Source organism: Canis lupus, chromosome 29, assembly GCF_048164855.1.
Source record: "Canis lupus baileyi chromosome 29, mCanLup2.hap1, whole genome shotgun sequence".
Taxonomy (NCBI): domain Eukaryota; kingdom Metazoa; phylum Chordata; class Mammalia; order Carnivora; family Canidae; genus Canis; species Canis lupus.
The window spans coordinates 4,736,510-4,750,778 of NC_132866.1; the positions used below are offsets into that span (position 1 = coordinate 4,736,510).

The window sequence follows — 14,269 nt, forward strand, 5'->3', positions numbered from 1 at the left end:
ACAAGGGAAAGGGCAAAGCGTCATTAACATCTTGTGACCAGCTCACCTGCACTTTCCATCGTTTAAGGCCATTCTCCATGCAGCCTTGGGAGCATACTGCCTGAGCAGAAACAGGTGTCCAGGATTGCATATAGTCCCCTGGCCACTTGGTTTCTACACTGGTTTGGGATTCGCTTCCTCAAGGTTGACATGATTAGCCTTTGGTCACCTCTCTAATGACACTGTCCAAACAGGACTTGGAAGTACTTTTCATCTTAAACACTTATTCCTAAAACCCTAGCAAGAGGTACAATTCTGCATCAGAAAGTAAACTTCCCCACTGCCAGCTTTTACTCTGCTATGTTTTTTAGAGTGCCACTACTTTTTCATAGGCCTTTTTCCCCCTGAGGTTAGAATGATATTTTAGATCCAGAAATGGGAAAAGAATTTTTCCAATTATGTTTTTAGTGTTTTATTACTCCAACCAATTCATATAAATGCAAATAGAAAATCAGGAAGATTCCTTTGCAACAATAAACTCTTCCCTACACAAGATGCCCAATCAACACCACACTTAACATGAGCATATTAATGCAGTAACTATTTTTCAACTTTGCAGGAGTAAATAACACCTATTGGGCTAGCTAATTAGCCTCCCTGCCTATAATGCCAGGCAGATTTAAAAAAAAAAAAAAAACCAAACTAGATTCCTTGACAGTCTACTGCTCAATTTTCCAGTTTATTGGAAGCACTTTGTATCTCACCCATTAGGCCTCATGGTGCTACAGAGCCTTTCAGCAGGCAGGACTTTACTAACAGATAAACCCCTTCATTGCATTTCCAGATGCTCTGAAAGAAGTTCAGTCATAGAAGGTAGGGAGGGTGGAGCTACCACTGACCAGCTGTTTAGATTTCTAAAATTGTCCCCAGAGGAACAAAGGTCAGGATCATGGGGATAGAAAGCAAAAGGACATGAGGGTCTCTAGTCCATTTTAAAGTGCATGAGGAAAAAATAAATAAATAAATAAATAAATAAATAAATAAATAAATAAATAAATAAAAAATAAAATAAATAAAGTGCATGAGGACTTTTTCACCTCATCTGTGCCTATACACATAGATTGAAGTGGAAAACACAATGATTTTCTCAGTCAGAACACCCTTTAGTGTGTGCAACACACACATGCAGAATCAGACATGCATGTACACATTTATTAAAGTTAGGCCTTTGAAGAAATAACACGTCAACCAATGTATTATCCTTTTAAAAGAAGTAATGTCAGGAGGCACCTAGGTGGCTCAGTTAGTTAAGCATCCAACTCTTGATCTCAGCTCAGGTCTTGATCTCAGGGTCATGGGTTCAAGCCCCATACTGGGCTCCACCCTGGGCATGGAGCCTACTTAAAAAAGAAGAGGAAGAAGAAGAAGGAGGAGGAGGGGGAAGGGGAGGGGGAGGGGGAGGAGGAGGAGAAATGTCAGGAGTTTCAGTGGAAGGAGAGTCCAGGTCTTTCCTGGAGAGGGAAGGAGTGGTCTGTTCATCAGCACAGTTTGGGGGAACTGGCTCACAAAGGACTTTCCCACCCCACAGGGCAACCAACAGTCTCTCTGTTGCAATTATTGTTACTAGCAGGGTTTCTATGTTTTAAGGTAAAAGGAAATAACAAACTTCCAAGGCAAAACAAAAATCCATGTCCAAGTATATTTGTTGGAAAGAACAGCAAGCGTTACTCCCAGAGGGTGCAGGTGATGTTTGTTTCTGGTATCAATCAATCGATTAAGGAAAATACTGTGGTAGCATGAACCTTAACTTTGGTTAATCTCACAAGACTCTCTTTGAAACTAAAAAAGCACATCCTAAAAGAATTGGCCCTGCTGAGTTATCTCAGAAAGTCATATTTAAAAGAAAAAGAAATCAGAATTATGATATTACGGTATTACAGGCAGGAAAGTAATCATACCATTGTCATTACAGTAAAAATGCTCATACTTTCTAGCCAATTTAAGATCAAAGCAAATGTGTCCATCCTTAGCCAGGGAAGTTGCTAACTGATCACATAAATAGTTTATTCTCTTGCAGGGGAAGTTTGAGGCAGGTTTACATTTTTTTAAACTCAATTTACTCCGTACTAGCTCAGAGAGAAATGATATTTAAGAATTGAGAGCACACCAATACTTAATGATAAAGATATAACTGACTTTTAGCACATTAGTCACACTCTACAAAGTTTGAAATTAATTCCCAGAGTCCTTTGCACACTTATTCATGATTTTGCTCTTCGAAAGGAAGTTTTTTTCATCCCTGTGCCAACTCCATTGCGAAAGGACCTTTTCATAAGCGTCTTCTTGAAAATTGGCTTTAGAAAATCTAGTCCCTCGCTTCTGTCCATCCTGGTTGGGCAGGTGTTCAGCAGGATGAGAAAATAATCAGATTTTCCAGACACCTGGCAATTCAGATGGGGGACGAGGGAGAGAATACAACTTTAGGGTTAAAAACTTATTTCAATAGTAACAATTTTCAAAACCTTAAGGCTATAAGTTCAATGTCTCTAACCTTTCAAGGGGGAAATTTTACGAGAACACGACATATGCTTTATCTAAATACAAAATATTATTCAGAGCTATCTACTCTCCTAATTTTTATGCTACTTATGTAAACGCTATTATTCGGGATTTGCATCATACACCATACATAGTTATCTTGTTGCTATTACTTTATAAAGAATCTTTCAAGTGGCACTAATTAGTCCTGGGAAGTTTTTTAAAATTTACTAAGAAAAAACAACCCATGATAACCAAGCTTCAGGTTTCAGTTGGAAACACTTTTTCTTCTGGGATTTGTCGTGGGCCATTTACCAAGATTCTCCACAAAGCTATCTTGCTTCTTGAACAATAGCATCTTCATCTTTTGACTTTGGTTCAGTTCCTCATCAGTGGTTTAAAGGCCCAGATAGTGGAGGGGGTACTTAGTCTTGAAAGAAGCACATGTCTGGAATCTTAAGAGCTCGATCTGGCCATCTAGAATGTGCAGTTCAACCCCGTACTTTCCAGATGAAGAAACCAAGTAAAGAGCAGAGGGGCATGTCCCAAGAAATGGGCCTGACACAGATATCAAGTAAGAATTTTCAGCACTTGTCCTATGTCCCCTCCTCTGTGGTTTCAGAGGAAGTATAATGCTGATGAGTTACAATTCCAAGTTTCATCAATAAATGGACCAAAGATTTATCAATGATCTTTGTGGTAAATCCTTAATGTGTATCATCTCATTTTATCCTCTCAGAAAGCTCTATGGATGAAGTGATATTATCATTTCCTCAGTTTTAAATTGAGAAATTAAATGGCTTGTAGATTAAGAAGGGATTTGAGTGGAAGCACCTGACTCCAATCCATTTCTCAACACATGAGAGCAGTAAGAGGAAAAGGAGGCTGACAGGTCTTAATTGGAAAGAAACATATTACAAAGTAAAAAAAAATTACACATTTTCCTTTCCTGGGGCAGGAACACAGGCATGGTTTCAGGTTACTTTGGAAGTTGAAAGGGGGACAAAATGAAAAAAAAAAATGTTCTCTAGAATGCTTCACCCATGCCTGGATAGGTTACTGAAGGTTCCAGTAATCAGAGCACCCAGGTAAATCATTCCCGCTGGCCTCTGGAAAAATCATGAGCATTTTTTTTTTTTTTTTTTGGACCTGGGAACAGTCAGAGGGAATTTCAGAAATATTGGTCATGGAAAACCAATCAAAACTCTTATTTGAACGCCCACGATGTGTTTTTCCTTCTGTTAATGGAGGAAATCTAAGCATAATATAATGCCATCTATTTTAAATCCCCAGCAAGGAGGGCCTATGAGTCATTTCAGGAAGGGAAGCATTCCAGTTCTTTCCAGAAATACTCGTGAGGCCACCATTGTATTGCAAAAGAAATGCATCATTTCTGATTATAAGATCCTGGAAACATCCCTAAAAAGATACCGATGTACTTCGCTGATCACTGAAGGGAGTCCTTGCCAGAGCTGACTTGTAAACAGAATAATATGGTATGTTTGCCTAATTGATGTACTTTACGAAGTTAACAACAAATACTACAAGAGCCTATACATCGTTTGTCTGTGTAATTACTCACCTTAAACAGTCAAAATGATACCGTTGCTACATGATGGAGTTATAATGAGAATGAAATTGTCACATGCAAAAATAGAAATATGGAAAATGCATGGAAAGAAGAAACATCTCATTTATAGGTAAGCCGATTTGTAAGTACATTAGAAGAAAGTACATTCTTAATTAAAAAAAAAAAAAAAAGAAGAAGAAGAAGCCGCATACAAATGCCTCTCTTTCAACAGAAATGTCATGAATAAACCTTCGGGAAAAGAACAGAAAGTAATTAGGAAGACACTTGAGAAAATATACCAATTTATGGGTTGTGACTCATCAACTTGATCAATATGGTTGATGTCTTATAGAATCAATGACTCAATTAGTGTTGAATGCTCATAGGACTAAATCAGGAAAAAAGAAGCTAACTTAAGTAAACAAGAAAAAGAAAAATGACAGATGCAAAGATTAGTAAGAAGACCAATAATATAAACAGCTAGATCATTATGTTTGGACATATATCTATTATTTAGGATTTGTGTAGCATCTCATTATCCAAAAAATAGTTTCATGAATTACATTGATTCAGTAATTGCAGTATGCCAGGTTAAGTCTCAGTGAATACAAAATGTTATCAGGGACCACAAATATTTTAAAATATTTTAAACAAAGTATTGACATTAAAACACCTGAAATATCATGTAAAAATAGCATCAAATATTCCAAAGAAAGATGTTCATTTTCTGAATATTCTGAACAGTTCAATGATTAACATTAGAATCTCAATCAATATTCTTGAATAAACACAGGAATTAATATTTTATGTGATGTTTCATCAATATATGTCATTTTATCTATATTCTGTATTTGAAAAGTTAGCATTTTTTAAAAATATTGGTAAATTCACTATTTTAAAAAAGTGATCTATTGTATTTGTAATATGGTTTCAATGGTTAAATGTTCACTTTGATCATGAATGCACATATGTGGAATAACTAAATTGTCATGGGCAAAACTATGCACATTTTACTTCAAAATGAATGCTTTTCCATGCAGGAGCCAACTTCTAAATATTTAAAAACAAATTTTAACAAGTCTAGCATTATTTTTGTCACATAAATGCTTCTCTTTACTAATTTTATGACTGCTTATATTTTTTTCATTGAAAGCTCTAATAATAGGAGAAATTACTCTCTGTCACATATTTCTTGAGATTATTTTGAACATAAACACATATAAGCCATCTAGTAAAACATCAAAAATACAGGCAAAACTCTTACCTTAGAAGGTGAAACTGGATAACACCAGATCACATGCATTGTAGAACTCAGCAGAAGTAGAATGAGGCTGAATTTTAATGAGCTGTAGGGTAGGGGGAAAAAAAACCCCTAAGATTAGTTTCATTTAGGCAAGTATAAATAAAAAAATATGTAAATTCAACAGTTTTTTTTTTGTGGAAAAAGATAGTCTTTTACCTAATCATTTTGGATTTTCCAAAATCTCTGCAGATCAGTGGTTTTCTTGCCAAATTCCTCACACTTACTGTCAGATCCTCCTTGGGTGACCCTTTTATACCAGGAAAGTTCAGAAGTAAAAATGTCATCACGTCCCATCATATGTGACTAATTGGCTCTTTTTTTGTTCTTGTTAAGTTGGAAAAGGACAAAAACACACAGGCATTGTCATTGAGCCATCAAGGATTGACTTCATTTAAAGTTTGCCATTAAAAATGTCCTTCAGAAACATTGTCTTCTAAACTGCGTCATTGTGACATAGACAGCTAGAGGTCTCAAAAGAAACCACAAGCTTGTCCCACTTAGGGTTTAACACTTAAGAGGGATGGCATTATTTTGAATGTCCTAGCATCATGTTTCAGAAACTAACACAAAATCCTTACAAGAATAAAGAACATCTACCCTCACAATGGGCATGGATTGTTTTCCACAATGGATTCCCCTCCTTTAGGACTTCTGAGGTGAAAGCAGGGAAACAAATATCATGTCCCTTTGTCACTGGTCACTCCAATAAAAGAAGAGCACTACATTTACCCCTTTCCTTGTGTATACCCAGAGTCCAGGCCCTGAGCTCTGGAAGAGCTGCCTACCTTAGCCTCCATTTTCTCTCCAGGGCATAGAATTTCTCTGGGAAGCCTTCTCTGTCCTTGCAAACCAATGGGCATCCACATTAATAAATTGATTCAGAAGCGCTAAGTGTGAACAGATGTTGCTGAGGCTTACAATGGAGAAATACATCAAGGGAGGTGCTTTCTGCTTGGATAACTAGTGTTTCTGAGATGGAGCCAACATTTTTTGAATACAAAGCAACCAAGGGAAATCCTTGCTTCCTCAAGATCAGCACCTTTTGGAGGACAAAGCTGCCCTGTGTCTGGGACATTTGTTACCTATTTGTCAGTGCTACGTCCCCTTCTTTAGGGAACTGATGCTCAGTATGATTCTCACGTAGTTGTTGATCATATATAGTGACCCCTTGCCTACCACAAGGAAAAGCAGGTGATCCAGATTCTCAAGAGAACAAAGATCACAGGGATTAGTGCCAAGTTGAGGACCTGGGCATATAATCCAACAAATTTATCAGTCTTTTGGGGGGATATCACATGAAGGTTGGGAGATAAAGAGTTTTAAGAACACCCAAAACTGAACATACACATTTCCTTTTGTTGTCTTTTTAAACCCAGCTAAAATAAACACATAAGAACAAAAAGAATGGAAGAGAAGATGATTGCGAGTGTTTTGTTGAGAGATGAGCAATTGTCTAAGTAGATCTGAGAAAAATTCTTATCAAGATAGCTTAGTAACAGATCCTCAACAGTCTTAAGTATTCATGGAACCAGTTGCTTTTGGATGTGATGAAGGTGCACTAGTAAGAAGAGATCAGCTAGAAGTTTGAGACTCAATTCAATCCCACATCACCTCTCCACTTCCCATGTCTAGACAACTTCTGCTCCAGCAGAGGACTATAGATCTATTTTATGTAAATGGTAAAACAGAATGTTTCCTGACTGAGGGAATCAGGTCTAGTGGTGTTACAGGGTTACTTGTCTGAAACCAAAGGTTGAACAAGTACTATAATCAGTGCTGAGACCCATGTGGTCTCATCCTTGGCACAGCTCCCACACACTGTTAGGTCTTTACCCTCAGGACAAGTGAATGGAAGACCTTCTCTGGATAATCTTCCCAGCTCAAGATGAAAAACCTAGAGATACAGACATTAGGGTTCCCTCATAAAAGCAGCCCAGCCAAGTGAAATCCACTGAAGTCCAGGGCTGACAATGCCCACTAACACACACACTGAATTTATGGACATTTTATCGCCTCACTCTTAATATAAACAGACAACTCAAAAATGCAACTGAAATGAGTACAGGACATTTATAAAGGCAGAACTGATAAGAACAAAGAAAATTGGATAGAATTCCATAGCAACAGTGTTTTATCCTGAAAGATAGAAACCAACAAACATGAAGTAAAAATACTTGAAGGAAATAGGAGAGAATGCAAGAGAAGAAAACTTAAAAAAAACCCACTAATATTCCCCAGAGAAAAAGGAAGATATTGTATCCGTAAAATAAGAAAGAAAAAAAAAGCTATAGAAAGCAAATCATTTAGAGGACAAAAAAGGAGCTCATGAAAATTAAAACTATAAAAACTCAGTAGAAGGATTGAAAGATAGAGTTGCATAAATCTCCCAGACATTAAAGAAAAAAGACAAGGAGAAAAATTAAGATAATTAAAAAATAGTACACACCCCCAGTAGTTTCAACATATAAATAATACGGATTCTAGAGAAAAAAATGAGAGGACAGGGAATCATCAATAAAGAAATAGAAGAACATTTTCCATAACAGAATATACTGACTTTTGGGAAGGAAGGGACTCAAGTGTCTGGCAGTATGGCTAAATTTGACCCATACTAGGATATATCATTATAAAATTTCAGCAAATTATCTCCTACAAGCTTCCAAATTGCCTACAAAGATTCAGACACCAGAAGCACTTTGGAATTCTCAAAAATAACACTGAGAGCTTGGAAAGAGAATAAAGCAATGCATTCAAAATTGCAAAGAAAAATGATCTCCAATCTAGAATTTATTCCCAACCAAACTATCCTTTAAGTGGACGACTATAATAAATATTTTCAGATATATAAGATCTCCAAATTATACTTCCCTCACACCCTTGGCCAGGAAGCAATTCAAGATATGCTCCACCAAAAATAAGCATATGCACCTCTAAGGAAGAAAATGTGAGAGATACATTAATGGGAGATCAATACAGGAAACAAGGAAGACAATTCCCAGGATGACAGTAAGAAGAGATCCCCAGTGAGATCTGCACACCAGGCCTGAAGGGTAAAAGAGTCCAGATTGGTATGTGTTAGATGATTCTGGGAGAGATTTCTTGTAAGAAAACGAAAGCCATAGAATATCTGCACATCTTGAGAGGAGAATTAGACAACAGGAGAATTTGGGGTTGACATGATGGCAAACCTATAGAAAACTAAGGAAAAAGGAAAAGAAAAGCAGAAGTACAGAAAAAGACATTTGTTCCAATTAAACAAAGTTATGTAAGAAGCAAAAGTAATCATAACTACTTGACTCAGCAGAGTATCATTTGCATAGTTATAGTAATATAATTATTGAACAATGATCTAACCAAGGAGTAATTTAACTAAATTGGGAGCTAGATGTTGGAAATAGTGGATTTCTATAGTGGGGTAAATTGTCTAATTTGTACAGAGAAAATTCATGCTATAATGTTGAAAAATAAAAAATCAAAACCGATCATATTATTGAGAGATAAATAGAAAGAAAATCAGCCAGAAAGTTTGAAAAGTGATGACTCCAAGAGAGGCAATGAAACAGGAGGTAAAAAGTGTTGTTTTCATAGAAGTGCTCCCTTAAGAGTTAGTCTATCCTTTAAATCAGATGCATGTGATAAAAGTAAAACTTAAAAAAATTATGTCATTATGGGCCAGATAAACCCAGAGATGCCAGAGAACATCTTTCCTACTACCTATAGAAAGATTGCCTGATAAGGAGCCTCATGTCCAAAGTCAGAGAAGATGAAGGGAGAGGGGGAAACCAAAAGAGAGAGAGAGAGAGAGACTGAGAGAGAGAGAGAGAGGTAGAGAGAGAGGGAGGGAGAGAGAGAAAGAGAGGGAAAGAGAGAAAGAGAGGGAAAGAGAGAAAGAGGGAAAGAGAGAAAGATCTGATGATATTGTTAAACTTCTGGATCTGTGCTTGAAACTAATTTCTCTCTTCTGACACCCCATTTACATAAGCCAAACCCCCCTTTTCACAGGAGTAGTCACTTCACAAGGAAGTTTAGGTACCACACCCGAGGATGTGTTTATTTACTAAGTGCTCACTATACACTGTAGAACACACAATCTTTTTCTGAATCAGTTCAGTAAGCCTTCATCACAATTCTAGGAAAGCGCTGTTACTGTTCACCCTCAGGTGAAGACCCCCTCTCCTTGACCGACCAGCACACACACACACACACACACACACACACACACACACACACACACTTGAAGTCTAATCTTCTGTGTCTTGGAAACAAGATGTTAACGAACTCTCTTGGTACCACTTCCCTATCCTATCACTTGGCAACTTTTATATGTCTTCATTCCCATCCCCAACCCCAGCTCATGGCCTGGTCCTTCTTGTAGACATGAGAGTGAGTTACCTGGTGGTCTCTTGTTCTCCTACTTTTTCAGGGAAGAGCACCCCTCCCTAATTTTAAGACCCACATTCCGCTTTGTATCCTCAGAGATCCTGCAAGACAACTGTCTGAGACACATTTTACACTCACCTCAATGGCATCATTTGAATGCTTAACCATATACTGTCTTAAGCGGCTTTAAAATGTTTCTCCTCTTTTCCAGTGTTTGCTTTGTCGCCTGGGAACTGCTTGTGAGCTAGTATATTGCTGGTGCCTTTTTTGTTTGTTGAAATAGGTCCATATCACTCGGAAACAGCTCAGTATAGGAGATCCAGGGACATTATCAGATCTGAAACCCTGGAGTCCCTCAAGTTCTAATCTCAGTTAGAACAGATTCCCAAAGGAGTCTGAAGTCAACATGCTTTCCAGAAGTCCTTCTTGATAACTCAGGCCTATCCCAACTTCTCTGGGCCTTTCATGTAGAAGCAATTAGACCAGATGCTCTTGGCTAGACATCCATGAAATCCCAAGGAGATCCACAGATGGGCTTCAGAGCCCTTAATTCCTCTAAAATTATATGTTGATAATTGTGCTTCTGTGTATATGGACATTCATCTGGGAAGAGGAAGGAGAGCTTTCATCACATTCTCGATTTTCTGAGATCCTTAGCCTATCCTCCTCCTCTACAGATAAGAATTACTGATTTAGACATAAATCTATAACAAGTCCAAATTATCTCACCACAGACAAAGTCAAACAGATGGTGGTTCTTCCTCCCTCTGCCATCTACCCTCTTGGCACTCATTTACTCATTTGTTTGGAAGGCTGGAACTGTAAGAGGACAAAGACTTACTAGTGAATGAGGCTGATGGGATATTCCTGATACATGCTTGATATGGTAGATTAAATCTTTGTTCGGACATATTTACTCCCTCCTTTCTCTCCTCTTCGTGGACAGAGTGCACTTCCCCACTCCTTGACTTTGCAATTGACTTAGAAGACATAGTACAACAAAAACGTGAAAAGCATTTGCAAGGCTGAGCTCGTCCTCCTGCACTTCTGTTGTTGCCCTGAGAAGAGCACACCGGTGTTGACCTGAGACTCTCAGAAGAAGATTAGAGATTCGTGTCGTAGAGCTGCCTGGACACACCTAGCCTATATCCTCCGGCCAGTGGTCAGCTGCAGACATGTGAAAAAACCTAGCCAAGGTCAGTAGAGGGGTCCAAGACAAGGAACCTAGGTTAGCCACCCCAGCCTGCAGAAATGTGAGCAATACTAAATAATTATTGCTTTAAGTCAGTGCGTTTTGGGATGTTTTGTGATACAAACTACTTCAGGAGCTGTTCAGTAAACATTCATTGAAGGGAATAAACCACAAAAAGCCTTGAACATTGTATGAAAGAATCAGGATTCCTTCTCAAATCTAGCCCTGTAATTAGTCCTGGCATATTAGCCTTCCCTCCCCAACTCAAAGGATCATCTGACAGTACTACCATGATTGAGGGGTAGGGAACTGTCCTCCCACATTGACAAGTGGCCACAGAGCAGTCACCTCTCATAGACGATACTCAAAATTATAGAGTTGAACAGTTTTAAATCAATTGTTCAATCCCTGCATGTATCCACAGGAAAGATTTCTGCCTTCAAAAATAACTCACACTACAGGAATCAATCCCTCCAAACAATGTTTCATTTAAGAGGTGTTCAGTCTACCGTTTGTTTACTGGATATCCATATTCCGGTCACCTGCTCTGATCTAGGCCCAAGAGACACAAGAATGAACAAGACGACTCTGTCTCTTGTCTTCACTGAATTCTCAGCTAAAGTTCCATTAGCAGGATTTACGTTTGCATTTTGAGCTTATTAAAAAACAGGACCCAGACAGCAGGTAGGCAGACCCTGTGAGAGAGCAGGATTGGGGCTCAGGTCACGTAAACAGCTCTGACTTCTTTTTTTTTTTTTTAATTTTATTTATTTATTTGAGGGGGGGCAGAGAGCGAGAGAAAGAGAGAGAAAATGAGTGGGGCAGGGGCTCAGGCAGAGGGAGAGATGGAGAATAAATCTCAGGCAGACTCTGTACTGAGTTCAGAGCCCAAGGTAGGGCTTGATCTCACAACCCTGAGATCATGACCTGAGTCGAAATCAAGAGTTGGATGCTTAGCCAACTGAGCCACCCAGACGCCCCAAAACTGCTCTGATGTCTGAGGCAGGGCCAAAGCTCCACCATCTCAACTTCCTTTCCAAACTATCAATGAAAGCCTGAATTCCTATGAACCAGAAGCAGAGCCTTTTGCTGCTTAATTAGAGTCTAGAATCAAAATGTTTGAATCCACAGCATCATCACCAAATTAAATCCACCCTAATCTGTAAATGTCTAGTGCAAGACTTTTCTTTCAACCTGGTTTTGATTGTAGGAAGGCAATAGAATGCCAAGCACTGAATGCCTGAATGGGGGTGGTGGCTTCCAGACATGTAACGGGGCCCAAGGGGGAAATGAGACGGGAGTCAGGAGTGCTGCCTGGCCCAGGAACTGGACCATTTCTTTCAGTGACCGGGCCTGTAGTCAGATGTCTGTGACGAATACTTATGGTTCAATTAGAACATGTGAAGACCCATTGTCCACACCTAAAGGGCAGGTTAGCACTCGACTCAGCCTTGGAATTTAATGGACTTCTCAGCGAAAGTTTACTTCCTATTTGTCACAAGGTAACTGTCTTAGGGACACCCATGCCCTTCTCACAAATGTCCTTGTGACATCAGCGTGAAAGCCAGAGACAGAAAGAACAAATTCTTTTTGACTTTTGCTTCTCCTTGGTCACCCCTAAAGTTGGGTGACACTTTCTGAATCATGCCTCAGAAGTTCAGGCTCATCAAGTCAGACAGATCTGGATCTGAAAAGATGAAAGAAGGCCTCTTCTTCTATAATTTCCAGAGTTTCCTGTTATAACCCCCGGAAACTTCCCACAAGCACCAGCGTTTTTGCTACTGGGTTTAGCTCCTTGCTAAGCCAAGGATGTGAATTGAATTGTGTCCAAATGATGTTAAGGAGACACATCACAAGTTGGAAAGGCCTGTCAGCTTGATATAATTCTGCGTTTGAGAGTCTTTAAAAAAATTCTACAATTGATTCCATTGTTCATGCTTTAGGACACGCATTGAGGCTTGCATCTTTCGGAATATGTAAAAAAAAAATCAATGTACGTTTACTGCTTCTTAATTCATATGACTGTTACACCCTCCGAAAGTGTAATTAGAACATAGAACGTGACTGAGTGTGTTTTCTGGTTTTATATTAGAGTAGGAAAAACAAAGGCTTGCATAGGGCTTAGGTTAATTTATTGAAATAAATCGTTGCTCCAAGTCATGGTTATAGTTTTCATATATGCATTCAGAGTGGACCCAGTGCTTAAAAATCCATGTTCTATGGAAATAAAAGGCAAAGAAAATCTGGCAGGTGATGGTGGAATGTAAAGAGCACAAGCAACTCTTCTTGTTTGTTTAGAGCCTGGTTTTGTTGCATTGACACTATTAACGTCTCGGGCTGACGGTCCCTCGGGTGTTGGAAGCTGTGTTTGGTAGGCCTCTACTCAATAGATAGCAATAGCACCACCACCCTCCCTGTGACCATGGAAAATGTCTCTAGGTACTACCAAGTGTCCTGGGGGAGCAGGCCTCTTTCACCCGGTCGAGAACCACTGTTAAGAAATAAATAAGCTCTAGGCTCGGTCTTCTGTTGGGGGCAGACATTTGGGGCAGGTATACATCCTACGATAAAGGTATCAGAGGTAATTGGCAGCATATTTTTCTTCCTCGGTGCTGCACGACATAGTGGTATATCTCCTCATTGAGAGGGTCTTGGATTCAATGAGATAGTTCTTTTTAGAAACCATCCAAAACAGTCTTTGAGGTAAATGACATATTTTACATGTTGATTTAAATAATTAGTAATAAAATATGCTACTAGGGTGGGGTTTTTTCCCACTAACATATGTTCTTGGTCACAAACCTCTGCACATGGTTCTATTTTCCTTACACCCTGATTTTATTTTAATGATACTCTGATTTTTTTTTAAGAAGGCAGATGTTATATTAGACATCGGTTCCCTATATCATGAATGGCATTTTATTTAATAAACCCATTAATCACTGATGTGCTCTTTGCAGGATACTACTTAGGTACCCGATGAATACCAGCCGGAATTGGCCTTTCTAAGGAATGACCGTGAGAGTGAAAAATCCTGTTATGAAGCGCCGGGCTCTGGCAGAGGCTGGGCAGCCTCCTGAAAGCATCTCAGGGAATGTTCTTTGCAGCCGGTCAACGTTTCATTTACGGATTCGTCAAAGAATCAGTAGGGCGCACTACATGCCGGGCCCGTGTGAGGCTCTGGAGTGCAGCGATAAGAGAACACCACAAAGGAGTCAATGAAGAGAGAAATGGGAACTCCAAAGTCCGAATGGGGGTGGCGGGGGAGGGTAAAGGCACCTGCCAGAGCTCAGTCCTGTTGAGGAGT

At 39.1% G+C, this 14,269-nt stretch overlaps 1 protein-coding gene across 1 annotated transcript; it reads right to left on the minus strand.

Annotated features, from left to right (window-relative positions):
• Positions 1 to 1,664: 1,664 nt before the first annotated feature.
• On the minus strand, positions 1,665 to 5,676 carry NPS (neuropeptide S). Its single transcript, XM_072804717.1, has 3 exons — positions 5,547 to 5,676; positions 5,352 to 5,433; positions 1,665 to 2,420 (listed from the first exon to the last, which is right to left on the minus strand). The coding sequence occupies exons 1-3, from the start codon at positions 5,672 to 5,674 to the stop codon at positions 2,241 to 2,243; spliced, it is 390 nt and encodes a 129-aa protein (XP_072660818.1). The 5' UTR covers positions 5,675 to 5,676; the 3' UTR covers positions 1,665 to 2,240.
• Positions 5,677 to 14,269: the final 8,593 nt, after the last annotated feature.